Below are 21,522 nucleotides of genomic sequence, written 5' to 3'. Positions count from 1 at the left end.
AGGAGAGTATATACAGATGGAGGGAGGAGAGTATATACAGATGGAGGGGAGGAGAGTATATACAGATGGAGGGGAGGAGAGTATATACAGATGGAGGGGAGGAGAGTATATACAGATGGAGGGGAGGAGAGTATATACAGATGGAGGGAGGAGAGTATATACAGATGGAGGGGTTGGAGAGTATATACAGATGGAGGGGCGGAGAGTATATACAGATGGAGGGGAGGAGAGTATATACAGATGGAGGGGAGGAGAGTATATACAGATGGAGGGGAGGAGAGTATATACAGATGGAGGGGAGGAGAGTATATACAGATGGAGGGGGAGGAGAGTATATACAGATGGAGGGGAGGAGAGTATATACAGATGGAGGGGGAGGAGAGTATATACAGATGGAGGGAGGAGAGTATATACAGATGGAGGGGAGGAGAGTATATACAGATGGAGGGGAGGAGAGTATATACAGATGGAGGGGAGGAGAGTATATACAGATGGAGGATATTTGTTTTTTTGTCTTTCTGTTTCTGCTCTTTTTTCACCCAATATTTGTCTCTCACTTTTGTTTATGTTTGTGTTTGTGTGTGTGTGTGTGTGTGTAGTTGGGGGTAAGTGGGAGGAGTCAGAACAGGTTAACACATTGCAGGCATTCTATTCGCTGACGGGTCTTCAGCCTGGAACACAGTACCGCCTCCTCATCACCCATGGCAACTACACGCACTGGGAGGACGAGATACAGACCACCGGTCCAGGTAGACATTCACACTCCCCCACACTCCCTCACACTCCCTCACACTCCCACACTCTCCCTCACACTCCCTCACACTCCCTCACACTCCCTCACGCTCCCTCACACTCCCTCACGCTCCCTCACGCTCCCTCACACTCCCTCACGCTCCCTCACGCTCCCACACGCTCCCTCACGCTCCCTCACACTCCCTCACGCTCCCTCACGCTCCCTAACACTCTCTCACACTCCAACACTCCCTCACACTCCCTCACGCTCCCTCACGCTCCCTCACACTCCCTCACACTCCCTCACACTCGCACAAACACACAAACACACACTGACGTACACACACATTTATGTATATATAATAATATACTGTATGCCATTTAGAAGATATAACTTAAAACACTCGAACCCACTTCACCACCATTCTTTCAATATTCTCATGCTGTCTGTTCTCTGTCTATCTCTATCTCTCTCTTTCTCTGTCTCTCTCTCTCTGTCGGCGATTGCTTTGTTATGGAAGGTTTGGAAATTGCTTCATTTTTGGTGGTTGTAGAATTTAACGTCTCTTTTCTGGATTTTGATCATTAGCAAGTATCGGCCTAGTTCTGCTCTGCATGCATTATTTGGTGTTTTACGTTGTACACAGAGGATATTTTTGCAGAATTCTGCATGCAGAGTTTCAATATGGTTAAATTCTTGGTTGGTGAGTAGACCCCAGACCTCACAACCATAAAGGGCATTGGGTTCTATAACAGATTCAATAATTTTTTGCCAGATCCTAATTGGTATGTCACATTTTATGTTCCTTTTGATGGCATTGAAGGGAATTCTTGCCTTGACTCTCAGATCGTTCACAGCTTTGTGGAAGTTTACTTGTGGCTCTGATGTTTAGGCCGATGTATGTATTGTTTTTTGTGTGCTCTAGGGCAACGGTGTCAAGATAGAATTTGGATTTGTGGTCCTTGTGACTGGACCTTTATGGAACACCCTTATTTTTGTCTTGCTGAGATTTACTGTCAGGGCCCAGGTCTGACAGAATCTGTGCAGAAGATCTAGGTGCTGCTGTAGGACCTCCTTGGTTGGGGACAGAAGCACCAGATCATCAGCAAACAGTAGACATTTGACTTCAGATTCTAGAAGGGTGAGAACGGGTGCTGCAGACTGTTCTAGGGCCCGCGCCAATTCATTGATATATATGGTGGAAGATGGAGCCAGCGGAGATGGCAGCATCTCGACTAGCTCTTAGAAAACTTTGCAGTATTTCGTTTTTTTATGTACTATTTTTTTATATTATTATCTCAGGAAATGTTTTGTGTCATTACATACAGCCAGGAAGAGCTATTGGATATTAGACCGGCGGTAACTCACCAGAACTACCAGCATTACGACCTGGAATACGACTTCCCTGGAGCAGATCCTTTGTTCGCTATCCCCAGAGCAATTTAACTTATTCCAGAGGCCGACCCAAAACATCGCCGGCGGAGGAGAGGCACTCGAGGTGGCCTGCTGGTTCGACTTAGGAGGCGCGCACACCACCCACCGCTTCCGAGTATATTACTTGCCAATGTTCAGTCTTTGGATAACAAAGTTGATGAGCTTAGAGCAAGGATTTCTTTCCAGAGAGACATCGGGGCCTGTGACATACTTTTGTTTCACGGAAACATGGCTCTCTTGGGATACTCTGTCGGAATCTGTAAATTCAGCAGGATTCTCAGTACATTGTTCAGACAGGAATAAATATCTCTCTGGGAAGTAGAAGGGCGGAGGGGTGTGTTTCATGATTAATGACTCATGGTGTAATTCTAGGAACATACAGGAACTCAAGTCATTTTGTTCACCCAACCTAGAATACCTCACAATTAATTGCCGACCATATTATCTCCCAAGAGAATTCTCCTCCGTCATCGCCACGGCTGTTTACATCCCACCTCAAGCCAAAACCTCGACGGACCTCAAAGAACTTCACTGGACTTTATGCAAACTGGAAACCACAAATCCTGAGGCTGCGTTTATTGAAGCTGGGGAATTTAACAAAGCAAATCTCAAGGCTTGGGTGCCGAAATTCTATCAACATATTGCCTGTCCTACTCACGGTACTAAGACTCTCGACCATTGCTATTCAAACTTCCGGGATGCTTACAAGGCCCTCCCCCGCCTCCTTTCGGCAAATCTGACCACTCCATCTTGTTCCATTAGTGTCACTGTAAGGTGACAGTCCCCCACAAAGCAGAAGGTGTATCATCGGAAGCAGAGTATACTCTGCGCATCAATATTTTTCTTGCTGAGACGGCCGCAGTTCTTGCGGAAGTGTCCGAAGGGCAAGGGTAGTTCATCTCAACTACCGTATTGCATGACTGCAAGGAGGAGGGAAGTCCTTCACAGAGACAGCTGGCTCGAAATCATGAAAAGAATGCTCAATCAGGTTTGCTGATGGCATGTGTCAAGATATCGTGATATCTCTTTGGATCGGATTCTGCACCAAGAGGTTTCTAAACGTCTTTTTCCCAAGGGGTGCTTTCGACAGATACCCCTCGTGAATGACTGCGTTGCAGCTAGCGTTAGGGGAGGACAGTGTGGTCAGTGGAGAAGGCACTGTGGCCTGTGACCATACTTGGTTGGTTTTCCAATCCATCAATGGGAGTAACCGATCCATCAAGTCTGCTCCGAGTAGCAGGGTTACAGTTTCGAGGCTGGTAACATACACAGGGTGAACGAGCGATATGTCCTGGAAGTGTAGTTTCAGCATGACTCTCAATGTGAGAGGCGAGGTAGTCTGAGTGACCCCTCGAAGTGTAGTGTCGCATCGTTCCACTTTTAACCAACGTTTAGTTGGCTTCAAAGCCCTTTTGAGATCATCAAGAGAGAGAGAGAGATGAGTGATATTGTCGCCGAATCAATTAGCGCATGACAAGTTAAGCAGTCCTCCAGGACTGTTTCCAGGTATGGCCGTTTAGATTCGTGGTTAGTGGACATATTCCCCACAAAGTGGAGTGGTCATTCACAGCGACGTGATGTGTCATTTCTGTTCAAGGTGGAAGCAGATCGACTTTTCAGATTTTGAGTGGGCTTGGCTTTAACGAAGCGTTTGACCTTTTTCTTCGGAACTTTTGTATCAGAGTCTATAGACATGTGGGGGCTTGTTTCTTGATCAAGCGGGCCCTGGATAGGGTCTCGAGTGAGAGCGGGAGAAATTTTAATTTTAACGTCCTTGCTATGGGTGTTAATTCCTGCGGCCCTGGTGTCCGGTAATTCCTCGTCTCGTCCTTATGTGACTTATCTTTTACCCTTTTCTAAAAATGTTCTCGCTTTAGTTCTTCACGTAGTGGAACTTCTGCAGAGCATTGGTCTACGATTTGATTGTCCTTTAACCCCTTGTGCTCTGACACTTTGTGTGGGTTGGGTGCAGTAACGTAGCGAACAGGTCGATTGTAGCGGTAGTCGTTTTGAAGGCGACGTACTTTACAGTTATTTCGACCGCGGAGGTTATTTGAATTGTGGTTTCGTGGTAGAAACCGTTGTTGTGCGTCATCTCTCGACGCTCCAATACCTGATAATGCACCCTCTAACTGGAGTGAGTGCTCCTGGTCAAACTTCAAAACCGAGTGGTCAGGGCTCTTAGCGTTGTGAACTTTTGATGCCTCAAAAGCTGTGCTTGCAAGCTCTCTGAGTTGTAAGATAGGCAAGCCAACGTGTGGTGCAGGGCCCAAGTAGGTAATGAAGGTGGGATACATGTTCGACAGAAACATTTGTTTGAACGGTAACTGCTCTTCCATTCCTGTTTTAGTGAGTAGGCCAAAGTAAGCTGAACGAAGCCTATGATAGTAAGCTTGTGGGTGTTCGTTCTGAGCTTGTTTGATGGTGTTAGCGTGTCGCAGAACCACTGAAAGCTGTGGCAGGTTTAGCATAGTCATTTAGCACGTGTTGCTGTTGTAGACGAATGAACCTTGTCACGTGTCTATTCGACGTTCGCTTCAACAGGTAAACCCTGTCAGAACCCGTAGCGTTCGGGTAGCCATCCAATGCGTCCTCTATGTCAGGTAGGAATGTCTCAGTATCGTTTGGCTGACCAGGAACGGGGTCAAAGGTGGGGAAATTCTTGACGAGTTTGTCAAGGTATTCTGCGCCAAGCGGGCGGAGAGGGTTGGCTTCATCCTGTGGAGAGATTGGGGCCGAAAGGCCAAGAGAGGAAGCCAAGCCTTGTTGTTGTTGGCCAAGAGGTGCCATATTACTCAGTGCCGAAGGGCCAAGAGGAGAAAACTGAGGGACACATGAGTGAGGCAAGGTCTGAAACCTATCGTCTTTACTCCTGTGAGTACAGGGCTCCGGTTGCTTGGATTGGTAGTCACGCTGTGGAGCGTGACCATTCTGGACTTCCTCCAGATGGTACCTAAGGGTGGTATTCTGCTGCACTGCAGAGTCCACTTCAGCACTTAGAGTACTGATTTTGGACAGGTGAGTGTCGCACTTGCTCCTTTCGGTCTGTTTGTAGATAACCCGTCAGATTTATCTAGTTTGGCGTGGACATCATCGTATTTAGTTTTGGCTAAATTGTGTTTCCTGCAGCATACGATTTTGTTCCTGTAGAAGACGATTTTGTTGAAGAGTTGGTGCTTGCTCATCGTCAAACGTAGTTTCATAGCAGAATTTTTCCCTTTTCTGCATTTGTCATTGGTTTCCCGGTTCTCTCAACCTTTATGTCTACCTGCTCGTGCTTCAGCTGTGCACTGCGGTATTGGACAGATGCCAATCTCGGATGGCAAGACATCAGAGCTAGACTGGAGAGAACCTTTACGAGGCCTGCGCCAGATGGTTGATTTTTGAGAGCGTTGTTTGCAATTTCCGCTGTTCTTCCGCTAATGGAATAATTAGGGTTGGTATCGCTGATGAGGTCAGAGATCAATCCATTTATGGGTGGAGGTTCAATAATTAGCGGGCGAGTGGGGACTACCCCCTCTGATAGCTTGCACATTATTAGAACATTTGAAAGGATTCCAATTTTTTTTCCAAAGTTTGGTTTTGGAATATGTTGGAGCTGCAAAGACGATTTAAATCTATTTATAGACGTTAATGAACCATCAGTACTGTACCAGTAATGTGGGAGTTGGACGTGATGTATTTGCAAAAGCAAATTTAATTAATTAATCAATGATAATGATTAATCATACCTGGATAGGCTATATGGGAATTAAACTTGGGGGGTTGGTCTGGATGTAGGTCCAGGGGGCAGTCTGATCCTCTCCTCCATCCCCCCTCACCCTCTCCTCCATCCCCCTCACCCTCTCCTCCATCCCCCTCCCCTCTCCTCCAGCGTCTATCCACTCCTCCATCCCCCTCTCCCTCTCCTCCATCCCCCCTCTCCCTCTCCTCCATCCCCCCTCACCCTCTCCTCCATCCCCCTCACCCTCTCCTCCATCCCCCTCTCCCTCTCCTCCATCCCCCCTCTCCCTCTCCTCCATCCCCCCTCTCCCTCTCCTCCATCCCCTCACCCTCTCCTCCATCCCCCCTCACCCTCTCCTCCACCCCCTCTCCCTCTCCTCCATCCCCCTCTCCCTCTCCTCCATCCCCCCTCACCCTCTCCTCCATCCCCCTCACCCTCTCCTCCATCCCCCTCTCCCTCTCCTCCATCCCCCTCACCCTCTGCTCCATCCCCCTCACCCTCTCCTCCATCCCCCTCACCCTCTCCTCCATCCCCCCTCACCCTCTCCTCCATCCCCCTCCCCTCTCCTCCAGCAGTCTGATCCACTCCTCCATCCCCCCTCTCCCTCTCCTGTCCCCCCTCACCCTCTCCTCCATCCCCCCTCTCCCTCTCCTCCATCCCCCTCTCCCTCTCCCTCTCCTCCATCCCCCTCACCCTCTCCTTCATACCCCCTCACCCTCTCCTCCATCCCCCTCACCCTCTCCTCCATCCCCCCTCTCCCTCTCCTCCATCCCCCCTCACCCTCTCCTCCATCCCCCTCACCCTCTCCTCCATCCCCCCTCTCCCTCTCCTCCATCCCCCTCTCCCTCTCCTCCATCCCCCCTCTTCCTCTCCTCCATCCCCCCTCACCCTCTCCTCCATCCCCCCTCACCCTCTCCTCCATCCCCCTCACCCTCTCCTCCATCCCCCTCCCCTCTCCTCCAGCAGTCTGATCCACTCCTCCATCCCCCCTCTCCCTCTCCTCCATCCCCCCTCTCCCTCTCCTCCATCCCCCCTCACCCTCTCCTCCATCCCCCTCACCCTCTCCTCCATCCCCCTCTCCCTCTCCTCCATTCCCCCTCTCCCTCTCCTCCATCCCCCTCACCCTCTCCTCCATCCCCCCTCTCCCTCTCCTCCATCCCCCTCTCCCTCTCCTCCATCCCCCCTCTCCCTCTCCTCCATCCCCCTCACCCTCTCCTGTCCCCCCTCTCCCTCTCCTCCATCCCCCCTCTCCCTCTCCTCCATCCCCCCTCTCCCTCTCCTCCATCCCCCCTCTCCCTCTCCTCCATCCCCCCTCACCCTCTCCTGTCCCCCTCTCCCTCTCCTCCATCCCCCTCTCCCTCTCCTCCATCCCCCTCACCCTCTCCTCCATCCCCCCTCACCCTCTCCTGTCCCCCCTCTCCCTCTCCTCCATCCCCCTCTCCCTCTCCTCCATCCCCCTCTCCCTCTCCTCCATTCCCCTCACCCTCTCCTCCATCCCCCTCACCCTCTCCTCCATCCCCCCTCTCCCTCTCCTCCATCCCCCTCTCCCTCTCCTCCATCCCCCTCTCCCTCTCCTCCATCCCCCCTCACCCTCTCCTGTCCCCCTCTCCCTCTCCTCCATCCCCCTCTCCCTCTCCTCCATCCCCCTCTCCCTCTCCTCCATCCCCCTCACCCTCTCCTGTCCCCCCTCTCCCTCTCCTCCATCCCCCTCACCCTCTCCTCCATCCCCCTCTCCCTCTCCTCCATCCCCCTCTCCCTCTCCTCCATCCCCCCTCACCCTCTCCTGTCCCCCTCTCCCTCTCCTCCATCCCCCTCTCCCTCTCCTCCATCCCCCTCACCCTCTCCTCCATCCCCCTCTCCCTCTCCCTCTCCTCCATCCCCCTCACCCTCTCCTTCATCCCCCTCACCCTCTCCTGTCCCCCCTCTCCCTCTCCTCCATCCCCCTCTCCCTCTCCTCCATCCCCCTCACCCTCTCCTCCATCCCCCTCTCCCTCTCCCTCTCCTCCATCCCCCTCACCCTCTCCTCCATCCCCCCTCACCCTCTCCTCCATCCCCCCTCTCCCTCTCCTCCATCCCCCCTCACCCTCTCCTCCATCCCCCTCACCCTCTCCTCCATCCCCCTCTCCCTCTCCTCCATCCCCCTCTCCCTCTCCTGTCCCCCCTCACCCTCTCCTCCATCCCCCTCTCCCTCTCCTCCATCCCCCCTCTCCCTCTCCTCCATTCCCCCTCTCCCTCTCCTCCATCCCCCCTCTCCCTCTCCTCCATCCCCCCTCTCCCTCTCCTCCATCCCCCTCTCCCTCTCCTCCATCCCCCCTCACCCTCTCCGTCCCCCCTCTCCCTCTCCTCCATTCCCCCTCTCCCTCTCCTCCATCCCCCCTCACCCTCTCCTCCATCCCCCTCTCCCTCTCCTCCATCCCCCTCTCCCTCTCCTCCATCCCCCCTCTCCCTCTCCTCCATCCCCCCTCACCCTCTCCTGTCCCCCTCTCCCTCTCCTCCATCCCCCTCTCCCTCTCCTCCATCCCCCTCACCCTCTCCTCCATCCCCCCTCTCCCTCTCCTCCATTCCCCTCTCCCTCTCCTCCATCCCCCTCACCCTCTCCTCCATCCCCCTCACCCTCTCCTCCATCCCCCTCACCCTCTCCTCCATCCCCCTCACCCTCTCCTCCATCCCCCTCCCCTCTCCTCCAGCAGTCTGATCCACTCCTCCATCCCCCCTCTCCCTCTCCTCCATCCCCCTCACCCTCTCCTCCACCCCCTCTCCCTCTCCTCCATCCCCCTCACCCTCTCCTCCATCCCCCTCACCCTCTCCTCCACCCCCTCTCCCTCTCCTCCATCCCCCCTCTCCCTCTCCTCCATCCCCCTCACCCTCTCCTCCATCCCCCTCACCCTCTCCTCCATCCCCCTCACCCTCTCCTCCACCCCCTCTCCCTCTCCTCCATCCCCCCTCTCCCTCTCCTCCATCCCCCTCACCCTCTCCTCCATCCCCCTCACCCTCTCCTCCATCCCCCTCACCCTCTCCTCCATCCCCCTCACCCTCTCCTCCATCCCCCTCCCCTCTCCTCCAGCAGTCTGATCCACTCCTCCATCCCCCTCTCCCTCTCCTCCATCCCCCCTCACCCTCTCCTCCACCCCCTCTCCCTCTCCTCCACCCCCTCTCCCTCTCCTCCATCCCCCTCTCCCTCTCCTCCATCCCCCCTCTCCCTCTCCTCCATCCCCCTCACCCTCTCCTCCATCCCCCTCTCCCTCTCCTCCATCCCCCTCACCCTCTCCTCCACCCCCTCACCCTCTCCTCCATCCCCCTCACCCTCTCCTGTCCCCCCTCACCCTCTCCTCCATTCCCCTCTCCCTCTCCTCCATCCCCCTCTCCCTCTCCTCCATCCCCCCTCTCCCTCTCCTCCATCCCCCCTCTCCCTCTCCTCCATCCCCCTCACCCTCTCCTCCATCCCCCTCTCCCTCTCCTCCATCCCCCCTCTCCCTCTCCTCCATCCCCCTCTCCCTCTCCTCCATCCCCCTCTCCCTCTCCTCCATCCCCCTCACCCTCTCCTCCATCCCCCCTCTCCCTCTCCTCCATCCCCCTCTCCCTCTCCTCCATCCCCCCTCTCCCTCTCCTCCATCCCCCTCTCCCTCTCCTCCATCCCCCCTCTCCCTCTCCTCCATCCCCCTCTCCCTCTCCTCCATCCCCCTCTCCCTCTCCTCCATCCCCCTCTCCCTCTCCTCCATCCCCCTCTCCCTCTCCTCCATCCCCCTCTCCCTCTCCTCCACCCCCTCTCCCTCTCCTCCACCCCCTCTCCCTCTCCTCCATCCCCCTCTCCCTCTCCTCCATCCCCCTCACCCTCTCCTCCACCCCCTCTCCCTCTCCTCCATCCCCCTCTCCCTCTCCTCCACCCCCTCTCCCTCTCCTCCATTCCCCCTCTCCCTCTCCTCCATTCCCCCTCTCCCTCTCCTCCATCCCCCCTCACCCTCTCCTCCAGCAGTCTGATTCTCTCCTCTATTGCTCTGTTCTTCTCCTGATCCTTTCTCCTGTTGAAGTGTCTCACCACAGTCCAGAGTGCAGATATGTATCTCTCCACCTCCAGCTCTCCGGGTCTGGTGGGGTGTTGTTGAGCTGGACTATGTTTTGTGCAGACTGGAGTGTGTTCACCTGCTGTTGAATTTATCCTTCATTTCAATGAGGGAGTGGTACTCTATGCTGGGAGGTTGACTTTCTGCTTGGGGGGGGGTTGCTCGTCTGTGGGGTTGTTTAATAAAGAGGTCTGGTCTCTCTTTCTCTGTCTCTCTCTCTCTCTCTTGCACTCACTCGCTCCGTCTCTGTCTCCCCAGAGCTACGTGGTGTGGAAGGGGATTTTGCTACTCAAGGCTGGTTCATCGGGCTGATCAGTGCTGTGGTGTTGCTGTTGTTGCTGCTTCTGGTTCTCTGTTTCATCAAGAGGAGTAAAGGGGGCAAGTACGCAGGTAACTACACACACACTTTCCCCTCTGGGATGTGTCTGTCTGTCCCTCCGTCTACTGTACGTTTTCACACTAACTTGAGTTGCAGGCTGCGTCTCTTCCAGCTGAGCACTCACCTGTGTCTCTCCTCCAGTGAAAGACAAGGAAGAGAGTCAGATGGACTCCGAGGCTCGGCCAATGAAAGACGAGACGTTCGGAGAGTACAGGTTTGTCATATCTAACGACACACACGCACGCACGCACGCACGCACACACACGCACACACACACACACACACACACACACACACACACACACACACACACACAGCACACACAGCACATCTTTACACAGCACACACACACAAACACATCTTTACACAGCACAGCTAAGAATTCTAGGGAGAGAGAACGTTTTCGGGAAGTTACCTGTAATGTTCTCCAGATGTTTGAGGGTCCAGTTTTCTGTTAGTTAGGTTAGGGGAACATTCTATGTATGTTAGCAAAAACCTCCTGAGAACCTGTTTAGCATGTTTTGTCATTAGTTAGGAGAAAATTCCGTTAATGTTAGAAAGAACTTACCCAGAACGTGGTTGCCATGTTCTCTGAATATCCTGTATGAATGTTCTAGACAGGTTTCATGGGAACTTTTCAGGAACATTTCTGTATCAGTTGTCAGGACATCAACTGATGGTCCCAAAGAAATGTTTTCATTACACATTACGCCTTGTTACTGTTGCTGAGCCAATCAAGGCCCTGCTTCTGTGGCTGAGCCAATCAAGGCCCTGCTTCTGTGGCTGAGCCAATCAAGGCCCTGCTTCTGTTGCTGAGCCAATCAAGGCCCTGCTTCTGTTGCTGAGCCAATCAAGGCCCTGCTTCTGTTTCTGAGCCAATCAAGGCCCTGCTTCTGTTGCTGAGCCAATCAAGGCCCTGCTTCTGTTGCTGAGCCAATCAAGGCCCTGCTTCTGTTGCTGAGCCAATCAAGGCCCTGCTTCTGTTGCTGAGCCAATCAAGGCCCTGCTTCTGTTGCTGAGCCAATCAAGGCCCTGCTTCTGTTGCTGAGCCAATCAAGGCCCTGCTTCTGTTGCTGAGCCAATCAAGGCCCTGCTTCTGTTGCTGAGCCAATCAAGGCCCTGCTTCTGTTGCTGAGCCAATCAAGGCCCTGCTTCTGTTGCTGAGCCAATCAAGGCCCTGCTTCTGTTGCTGAGCCAACAATCAAGGCCCTGCTTCTGTTGCTGAGCCAATCAAGGCCCTGCTTCTGTTTCTGAGCCAATCAAGGCCCTGCTTCTGTTTCTGAGCCAATCAAGGCCCTGCTTGGTGAACCACTGATCCACTCATAGTTCTTTGTCTGTTGTCAAGGAGACTCACACACACACACAGTGCTTTTAACATACTGTTTTCAACTAACATATTTGACACATTTTGACTAACGTGATGACATAGTGCATGTTCATTTTTACAGTAATTATTATTCTCACCTGGGATTTGAACTCACAACCTCTTGGTTCATGGTACTCTGGTCTTCCTGCTACGCCTCCATATTGGGTCTCAGTTAATCTGACTATTCGCATCATTGATTCGATTTAGTTATTTCAGCATTTTTAGGGCTTGCTGTATCGTGGTCTAATGTTGGTGGGGTATATCACTGATCAAAGCCTTGATGGGTTCGGCGACAATAGCAAGGGGTGATGTAAAAAATATTTGTACCTCCACACTGAAGAAGGCTACTCACCAGCGATGCTTCTGGGAGAGTGAATTCACGGGTTTTACTCACCAGCGACGCTTCTGGGAGAGTGAATTCACGGGTTTTACTCACCAGCGACGCTTCTGGGAGAGTGAATTCACGGGTTTTACTCACCAGCGACGCTTCTGGGAGAGTGAATTCACGGGTTTTACTCACCAGCGACGCTTCTGGGAGAGTGAATTCACGGGTTTTACTCACCAGCGACGCTTCTGGGAGAGTGAATTCACGGGTTTTACTCACCAACGACGCTTCTGGGAGAGTGAATTCACGGGTTTTACTCACCAGCGACGCTTCTGGGAGAGTGAATTCACGGGTTTTACTCACCAGCGACGCTTCTGGGAGAGTGAATTCACGGGTTTTACTCACCAGCGACGCTTCTGGGAGAGTGAATTCACGGGTTTTACTCACCAGCGACGCTTCTGGGAGAGTGAATTCACGGGTTTTACTCACCAGCGACGCTTCTGGGAGAGTGAATTCACGGGTTTTACTCACCAGCGACGCTTCTGGGAGAGTGAATTCACGGGTTTTACTCACCAGCGATGCTTCTGGGAGATGCTCCCCTTTTGATTAGTGATGTTTAATGTTGAAACACAGTTTATTTTGGAGAATGTTTCTTTGGGATCAACAGGTGATGAACTAATACACAGAAATGTTCTTCTAACATTCCCATGAAACCTGTTTAGAACGTTCATACAGGATATTCAGAGAACGTGGCAACCACGTTCTGGGTAAGTTCTGTTTGACGTTGAGGGAACATTCTCTAAAGTTATGGGAACGTTTGTTCTTACCTGGGTTTACACAACACACACATCATTACACAACACACACAGCACACACACACATCATTACACAGCACACACACACACATCATTACACAGCACACACACACACATCATTACACAGCACACACAGCACACACACACATCATTACACAGCACACACAGCACACACACACACATCATTACACAGCACACACACACACACATCATTACACAGCACACACACACACATCATTACACAGCACACACACACACACATCATTACACAGCACACACACACACACATCTTTACACAGCACACACACACACATCTTTACACAGCACACACACACATCTTTACACAGCACACACACACATCATTACACAGCACACACACATCATTACACAGCACACACACACATCTTTACACAATACACACAAAACATAAGTATTTTTAATCTCCAATAACCCTGACCTCTAACCCCTGACCCCTAACCTCTAACCTCTGACCTCTAACCCCTAACCCTGACCTCTAACCCCTGACCCCTAACCCCTAACCTCTAACCTCTAACCCCTAACCCTGACCCCTAACCCCTAACCTCTAACCCCTAACCCTGACCTCTAACCCCTAACCTCTAACCTCTGACCCCTGACCCCTAACCTCTAACCCCTGACCCCTAACCCCGACCCCTAACCCTGACCTCTAACCCCTGACCCCTAACCCCTAACCTCTAACCCCTGACCCCTAACCCCGACCCCTAACCTCTAACCCCTGACCCCTAACCTTTAACCTCCCTCTCTACCCCATGCTGCTTCATTTCTGCAGATCTCTGGAAAGGTGAGAACTTTTTCTCTCTCTCTCTCTCTCTTCGTTCTATTTTGTTTTAACGTGGTGTTCATATGTAGCTATTTCTCTGTTACTGTTTCCTCTGTCTCCATAGTGATGGCGATGAGAAGCGGTCAGTCAGTCAGCCATCTCTGTGTGTGGAGAGTAAACTGGGGAGTGACGACTCCCTGGCCGAATACGGAGACAGTGTCGACATCCAGTTCAACGAGGACGGCTCTTTCATTGGTCAATACAGCGGCCGAGGGCCCGCCCCTACAGGAAATGAGAGCTCTGGCCCCGCCTCCCCTGTCAATCTAGACCCCCCTCCTCCTCCGATAGGCCCCTCCTTCGCCGGAATACTGGACAGGACCAGTTAAATGGATCAGACTGCATGAAGACCTCTCCTTCCTGACACCACTGCCTGCCTGACATACACAAGTCCAGTACATTCCATGGTGGTACAGTATGTAGAGAAGCCGTTTACAGATCAGCTTGCCTTCTCTACTCCATGTTTACACACACGGTAGTACACACCTGGTCACACACAGTAATACACACATCTGGTAACACACAGTAATACACACACAGTAATACACACACGGTAGTACACACACGGTAGTACACACCTGGCACACACAGTAGTACACACACAGTAATACACACATCTGGTAACACACAGTAATACACTCACAGTAATACACACACTGTAATACACACACGGTAGTACACACATCTGGTAACACACGGTAATACACACACGGTAATACACACACGGCAGTACACACATGGTAGTACACTCACAGTAATACACACATCAGGTGACACACAGTAATACACACACAGTAATACACTCACAGTAATACACACACAGTAATACACTCACAGTAATACACACACAGTAATACACACACAGTAATACACTCACAGTAATACACTCTCAGTAATACACTCTCAGTAATACACTCTCAGTAATACACTCTCAGTAATACACTCACAGTAATACACACACAGTAATACACTCACAGTAATACACACACAGTAATACACACACAGTAATACACACACAGTAATACACACACAGTAATACACAGACAGTAATACACAGTAATACACAGACAGTAATACAGACAGTAATACAGACAGTAATACACAGTAATACACAGACAGTAATACACAGACAGTAATACACACACAGTAATACACACACAGTAATACACACACAGTAATACACACACAGTAATACACACACAGTAATACACAGTAATACACACACAGTAATACACACACAGTAATACACACACAGTAGTACACACATCTGGTAACACACAGTAATACACTCACAGTAATACACACACGGTAGTACACACATGGTAGTACACTCACAGTAATACACACATCAGGTGACACACAGTAATACACACACAGTAATACACACACAGTAATACACACACAGTAATACACACACAGTAATACAGTCACAGTAATACACTCACAGTAATACACTCACAGTAATACACAGTAATACACTCACAGTAATACACTCACAGTAACACACAGTAATACACACACAGTAATACACAGACAGTAATACACAGTAATACACAGACAGTAATACACAGTAATACACAGACAGTAATACACACACAGTAATACACACACAGTAATACACAGACAGTAATACACAGTAATACACAGTAATACACAGACAGTAATACACAGTAATACACTCACAGTAATACACTCACAGTAATACACACTCAGAATGCAGCAGCCACTCCTCTAAAACCCTTTGACCCAGTGTACCACAGCGCTTCGCTTTAACACAGATACCAGGTTTAATCCTCACCACTGCGTCCTTTATCAGAAGGTCTGCTGGACCTCACTAAAATCTCTTCATTACTCCCTTTTAGTTGACAAAGCATCCGACATATCTCACTTCTCTTTAAAGTATAAAATACAATGAACCAAACCCGCTCACAGGGCTGGTTAACTCTTGAGGTCCCTTGTGTCTCTACCAACCAATCAGCTTTTAGTTTTAACGCCCCGCCATGTTTGGAATCATTTACTAACCTCATTATGTCTTGAATCCCTGGTGCCAATAGGGCAGTTTAGAATGCTGATGAGGAATGAACTCAATGATGTTTGTGAGTGTTTTGGTTGACTGTAATAATGTATTTGTGTTGTGGTAATGTAGTGTTTCTGTAACTGCTGCTTTTTGCTGTTTTTATTAAATGATCATGTTGATTTGGGAAATGTTTGTTCTCAGGGCACCATTGAGAATGGGACGCTGATTTAAATTGGGCTTCTCTGAAAACATACAAGTTTAATAAAAAAAACACAAACCTAAGAGCCCGACCAAACCCTGACACTCTTAGTCCAACCATCCGTCCTTCTCTCCATCTCTCCATCCGTCCTTCTCTCCATCTCTCCATCCGTCCTTCTCTCCATCTGTCCTTCTCTCCATCTCTCCATCCGTCCTTCTCTCCATCCGTCCTTCTCTCCATCTCTCCATCCGTCCTTCTCTCCATCTCTCCATCCGTCCTTCTCTCCATCTCTCCAGCTGTCCTTCTCTCCATCTCTCCATCCGTCCTTCTCTCCATCCGTCCTTCTCTCCATCTCTCCATCCGTCCTTCTCTCCATCTCTCCATCCGTCCTTCTCTCCATCTCTCCAGCTGTCCTTCTCTCATCCGTCCTTCTCTCCATCTCTCCATCCGTCCTTCTCTCCATCTCTCCATCCGTCCTTCTCTCCATCTCTCCAGCCGTCCTTCTCTCCATCTTTCCTTCTCTCCATCCGTCCTTCTCTCCATCCGTTTCTCTCCATCTGTCCTTCTCCCCATCTCTCCTCTCCTCTTCATCTCTCCTCTTCTCTTCATCTCTCCTCTCCTCTTCATCCCTCCTCTTCTCTTCATCTCTCCTCTCATCTTCATCCCTCCTCTTCTCTCCATCTCTCCTCTCCATCCCTCCTCTTCTCTCCTCCTCTTCTCTCCTCTCCTCTTCATCTCTCCATCTCTCCTCTCCATCCCTCCTCTTCTCTCCTCTTCTCTCCATCTCTCCATCTCTCCTCTCCTCTTCATCCCTCCACTTCTCTCCTCTTCATCCCTCCTCTTCATCCCTCCATCTCACCTCCTCTCCATCTCTCCATATCTCCTCCCCTGAGAGAGAAGGGGTAGGAGAGGAGATAGAAAAGGTGAGAGTGTGTATTAATCACAAAGACATTATATTTGGGTATTTTACATCATTTTTTGGTGCAACATTTAAAATGTATTTATTTTTTGAGATATGTGGTGTTTCTTTCTTTGTGTCGCTGTGTTTGTAATGAATGTTGTGTGTGTGCTCTCTCCATGCAGTGAAGAGAAAACGAATACCTTAAAGTTCATGCTCCTCTCCTTCCTCTGTATGTTTATCCATCCATCCTCCCTACCCGTCCTACAGAAATATGCAGAATAAGGGTGTTAGTACACACACACACACACACACACACACACACACACACACACACACACACACACACACACACACACACACACACACACACACACACACACACACACACACACACACAATCCTTGTGGGGACCAAACAATTGATTCCCATTCAAAATCCCATTTTCTATAACCCTAACTTTAACCCCTTATCCTAAACCCTTATCCTAACCCTTATCCTAACCCTAACCTTTAACCCCTAATCCTAACCCTAACCCTTATCCTAACCCTAACCTTTAACCCCTAATCCTAACCCTAACCCTTATACTAACCCTAACCTTTAACCCCTAATCCTAACCTTAAACCCTTATCCTAACCCTAACCCTTATACTAACCCTAACCTTTAACCCCTAATCCTAACCCTTATACTAACCCTTATACTAACCCTAACCTTTAACCCCTAATCCTAACCCTTATACTAACCCTTATCCTAACCCTAACCCTTATACTAACCCTAACCTTTAACCCCTAATCCTAACCCTTATACTAACCCTTATACTAACCCTAACCTTTAACCCCTAATCCTAACCCTTATACTAACCCTTATCCTAACCCTAACCCTTATACTAACCCTAACCTTTAACCCCTAATCCTAACCCTTATACTAACCCTTATACTAACCCTAACCTTTAACCCCTAATCCTAACCCTTATACTAACCCTTATACTAACCCTAACCTTTAAACCCTAACTTGTAATTCTAACCCTAACTCTAAACCTAACACCAAAACTTAAAATAGCCTTTTTCCTTGTGGGGAAAATGTCCCCACTTGTCTGAATGTTCCTTGCTTTACTTATGGTACCCCCAAGAATAGTAAAACACACACACACACACACACACACACACACACACACACACACACACACACACACACACACACACACACACACACACACACACACACACACACACACACACACACACACACACACACGAGGCCTATGGAATCCATGGACTAGTCAAGCTCTGTAGCAAACTTCTACTACTGGGCTGAAGGAGGAGAGAGAAGTAGGAGGAGAGAGAGGGAGGTAGAGATGGAGAAGAGAGGGAGTAGAGAGAGAGGGAGTAGAGAGAGGGAGGAGAGAGAGAGAGAGAGGGAGGGAGTAGAGAAGATAATCAGAAGTATCGTTCTCTGAATGTAAATAGAAGCTGCAGATCGTTATCTATCTGATCATTATCTGATCATTTCAATTGATCCTTTTTCAAAGTGATTATTTTAATGCCGCTTGGTTTCGTAGCTCCCACTGCTCTGTTCAGTTAGACTGCCGTTCCTGTGTGTCATCATATCTACGATAACAATCATTGCAGCCTGTATGGTTTCCCTCTCTCTGGATTGGCTTGTAGTCCAGACGCTTGTGTTTAGATCCTAGAAAACCTTTCACCTTGTGTTTCTGTATGTTAGATAAACAGCAGCTATTGATTATTGATAAGGAATGTCATACCTGTAACAATTTATTAGTTAACATTGATTATTGATAAGAAATGTCATACCTGTAAAACAAAAAAAGGACAAACCAATGTTCTGTCAACGTTAAAAGGATATGACATCATCGTTACGTCATCGCCAGGAGTAGAAGCTCAACGCATCACGTCTTTTGAAAAAGTGGGCAGGGCAAAGAGGAACAGGAGAGAAGCCTGATTGGCCCAGAGCACAGAGGCCAGTTTGTGGTGTTGTTCCAGGTTTGTAGCAGTGTCCCTGGGCATCTCAGAAGATTCATATGTCGTATTAAATGTGGTCGAACGCTTTTAATGGCATTGTGAGAAGAGAGACTGCAATATAGACAAACTGGAATGAATCCACTATGCTCTACAGACTCCTCTCTGGTCTTGCTCCAGACTCTGCTCTGTGCTAGTCGGAACTAGGAAAGTCCGAAATTTCCCGACTTGCTAATTTGTTGAATATGGCAAGTACGACAATTAGCATGTCAGAGATTTTGGAGTTTCCTAGTTTCCGACTAAGAAGTTAATGTGTCGTATCTGTCAGGGTCAATTCAAGTAATGAGTTGAAAAATCCTCATAGAAATCAATTGGAAATGAACCTGTTGGTCTGTCTGTCTGTCTGTCTGTCTGTCTGTCTGTCTGTCGCAGCCTTCTTTCTATAAACACAGAGGGAAAACAACAATAAAAAGAAAAGGGACATCTTTAAATATGAATATTTTACAATAACCAATAAGTATATGACTAATATGAATAATAATGTCAACATTAATACTATCTGAAGCCTCACAGAGGTTCTGCAGGAGGAAGGGAGGAATTAACAAGTGATATTGTACCTGCTTGTTGCATCGTGTATCTTATTAACCCCACAGCTACTAATAAACTGGGACTATGCATAACAAGATACCACTACACTGTGACTTATTGTGGGTGTGGGTGTGGGTGTGGGTATGGGTGTGTGGGTGGGGGTGTGCGTGTGTGCGTATGGGTATGGGTGTGGGTGTGGGTGTGGGTATGGGTGTGTGGGTGGGGGTGTGGGTGAGGGTGTGCATATGGGTGTGGGTGTGTGTGTAGGTGTGCGTATGGGTGTGGGTGTGTGTGTAGGTGTGCGTATGGGGGTGTGGGTGTGCGTATGGGGGTGTGGGTCCAGACAAGACAATGCAACTGACCATCACATCCAGAGAACAATCCAATCAAACTGTATCCTTCACATGCGGCGAATACAAAACGGTTGTAGTCCTTACAGTGAAATGCTAAATTACAAGCCCTTATCAACAATGTACTTTTAAGGAAAATACCCCAAAAAATAAGAAATAAAAGTAACAAATAATTAAAGAGCAGCAGTAAAGTAACAATAGTGAGACTATATACAGGGTGTTACGGTACAGAGTCAATGTGGAGGCTATATACAGGGTGTTACGGTACAGAGTCAATGTGGAGGCTATATACAGGGTGTTACGGTACAGAGTCAATGTGGAGGCTATATACAGGGTGTTACGGTACAGAGTCAATGTGGAGGCTATATACAGGGTGTTACGGTACAGAGTCAATGTGGAGGCTATATACAGGGTGTTACGGTACAGAGTCAATGTGGAGGCTATATACAGGGTGTTACGGTACAGAGTCAATGTGGAGGCTATATACAGGGTGTTACGGTACAGAGTAAATGTGGAGGCTATATACAGGGTGTTACGGTACAGAGTCAATGTGGAGGCTATATACAGGGTGTTACGGTACAGAGTCAATGTGGAGGCTATATACAGGGTGTTACGGTACAGAGTCAATGTGGAGGCTATATACAGGGTGTTACGGTACAGAGTAAATGTGGAGGCTATATACAGGGTGTTACGGTACAGAGTCAATGTGGAGGCTATATACAGGGGGTACCGGTACAGAGTAAATGTGGAGGCTATATACAGGGTGTTACGGTACAGAGTCAATGTGGAGGCTATATACAGGGTGTTACGGTACAGAGTAAATGTGGAGGCTATATACAGTGTGTTACGGTACAGAGTCAATGTGGAGGCTATATACAGGGTGTTACGGTACAGAGTCAATGTGGAGGCTATATACAGGGTGTTACGGTACAGAGTCAATGTGGAGGCTATATACAGGGTGTTACGGTACAGAGTCAATGTGGAGGCTATATACAGGGGTATTACGGTACAGAGTCAATGTGGAGGCTATATACAGGGGGTACCGGTACAGAGTCAATGTGGAGGCTATATACAGGGTGTTACGGTACAGAGTCAATGTGGAGGCTATATACAGGGTGTTACGGTACAGAGTCAATGTGGAGGCTATATACAGGGTGTTACGGTACAGAGTAAATGTGGAGGCTATATACAGGGGATACCGGTACAGAGTCAATGTGGAGGCTATATACAGGGGTTACCGGTACAGAGTCAATGTGGAGGCTATATACAGGGGGGTACAGAGTCAATGTGGAGGCTATATACAGGGTATTACGGTACAGAGTCAATGTGGAGGCTATATACAGGGGTTACGGTACAGAGTCAATGTGGAGGCTATATACAGGGTGTTACGGTACAGAGTCAATGTGGAGGCTATATACAGGGGTGTACCGGTACAGAGTCAATGTGGAGGCTATATACAGGGGGGTACCGGTACAGAGTCAATGTGGAGGCTATATACAGGGTGTTACGGTACAGAGTCAATGTGGAGGCTATATACAGGGGGTACCGGTACAGAGTCAATGTGGAGGCTATATACAGGGGTTACCGGTACAGAGTCAATGTGGAGGCTATATACAGGGGGTACCGGTACAGAGTCAATGTGGAGGCTATATACAGGGGTTACCGGTACAGAGTCAATGTGGAGGCTATATACAGGGGTTACGGTACAGAGTCAATGTGGAGGCTATATACAGGGGATACCGGTACAGAGTCAATGTGGAGGCTATATACAGGGTGTTACGGTACAGAGTCAATGTGGAGG

General features: G+C 49.5%; 1 protein-coding gene across 3 annotated transcripts in view; it reads left to right on the top strand.

Annotated features, from left to right (window-relative positions):
• Positions 1-14,311, top strand: part of LOC106572978 (neural cell adhesion molecule L1.1) — a 129,005-nt gene extending 114,694 nt beyond the window's left edge. Inside the window, exons 24-28 of one of the 3 annotated variants that reach the window (XM_045696592.1) lie at positions 600-749; positions 10,211-10,342; positions 10,473-10,545; positions 13,646-13,657; positions 13,761-14,311. In XM_045696592.1, coding sequence (XP_045552548.1) covers positions 600-749; positions 10,211-10,342; positions 10,473-10,545; positions 13,646-13,657; positions 13,761-14,022 — 629 coding nt within the window. In that variant the 3' untranslated portion in view covers positions 14,023-14,311. The remainder of the gene's footprint in view (positions 1-599; positions 750-10,210; positions 10,343-10,472; positions 10,546-13,645; positions 13,658-13,760) is intronic. The other 2 variants (XM_045696589.1, XM_045696591.1) reach the window with 2 other exon arrangements.
• The last annotated feature ends 7,211 nt before the right edge of the window (positions 14,312-21,522 follow it).

Source organism: Salmo salar, chromosome ssa15 (assembly GCF_905237065.1).
Source record: "Salmo salar chromosome ssa15, Ssal_v3.1, whole genome shotgun sequence".
In the NCBI taxonomy this organism is placed as follows: Eukaryota; Metazoa; Chordata; class Actinopteri; order Salmoniformes; family Salmonidae; genus Salmo; species Salmo salar.
This window is presented reverse-complemented; position numbering and strand designations above follow the sequence as displayed.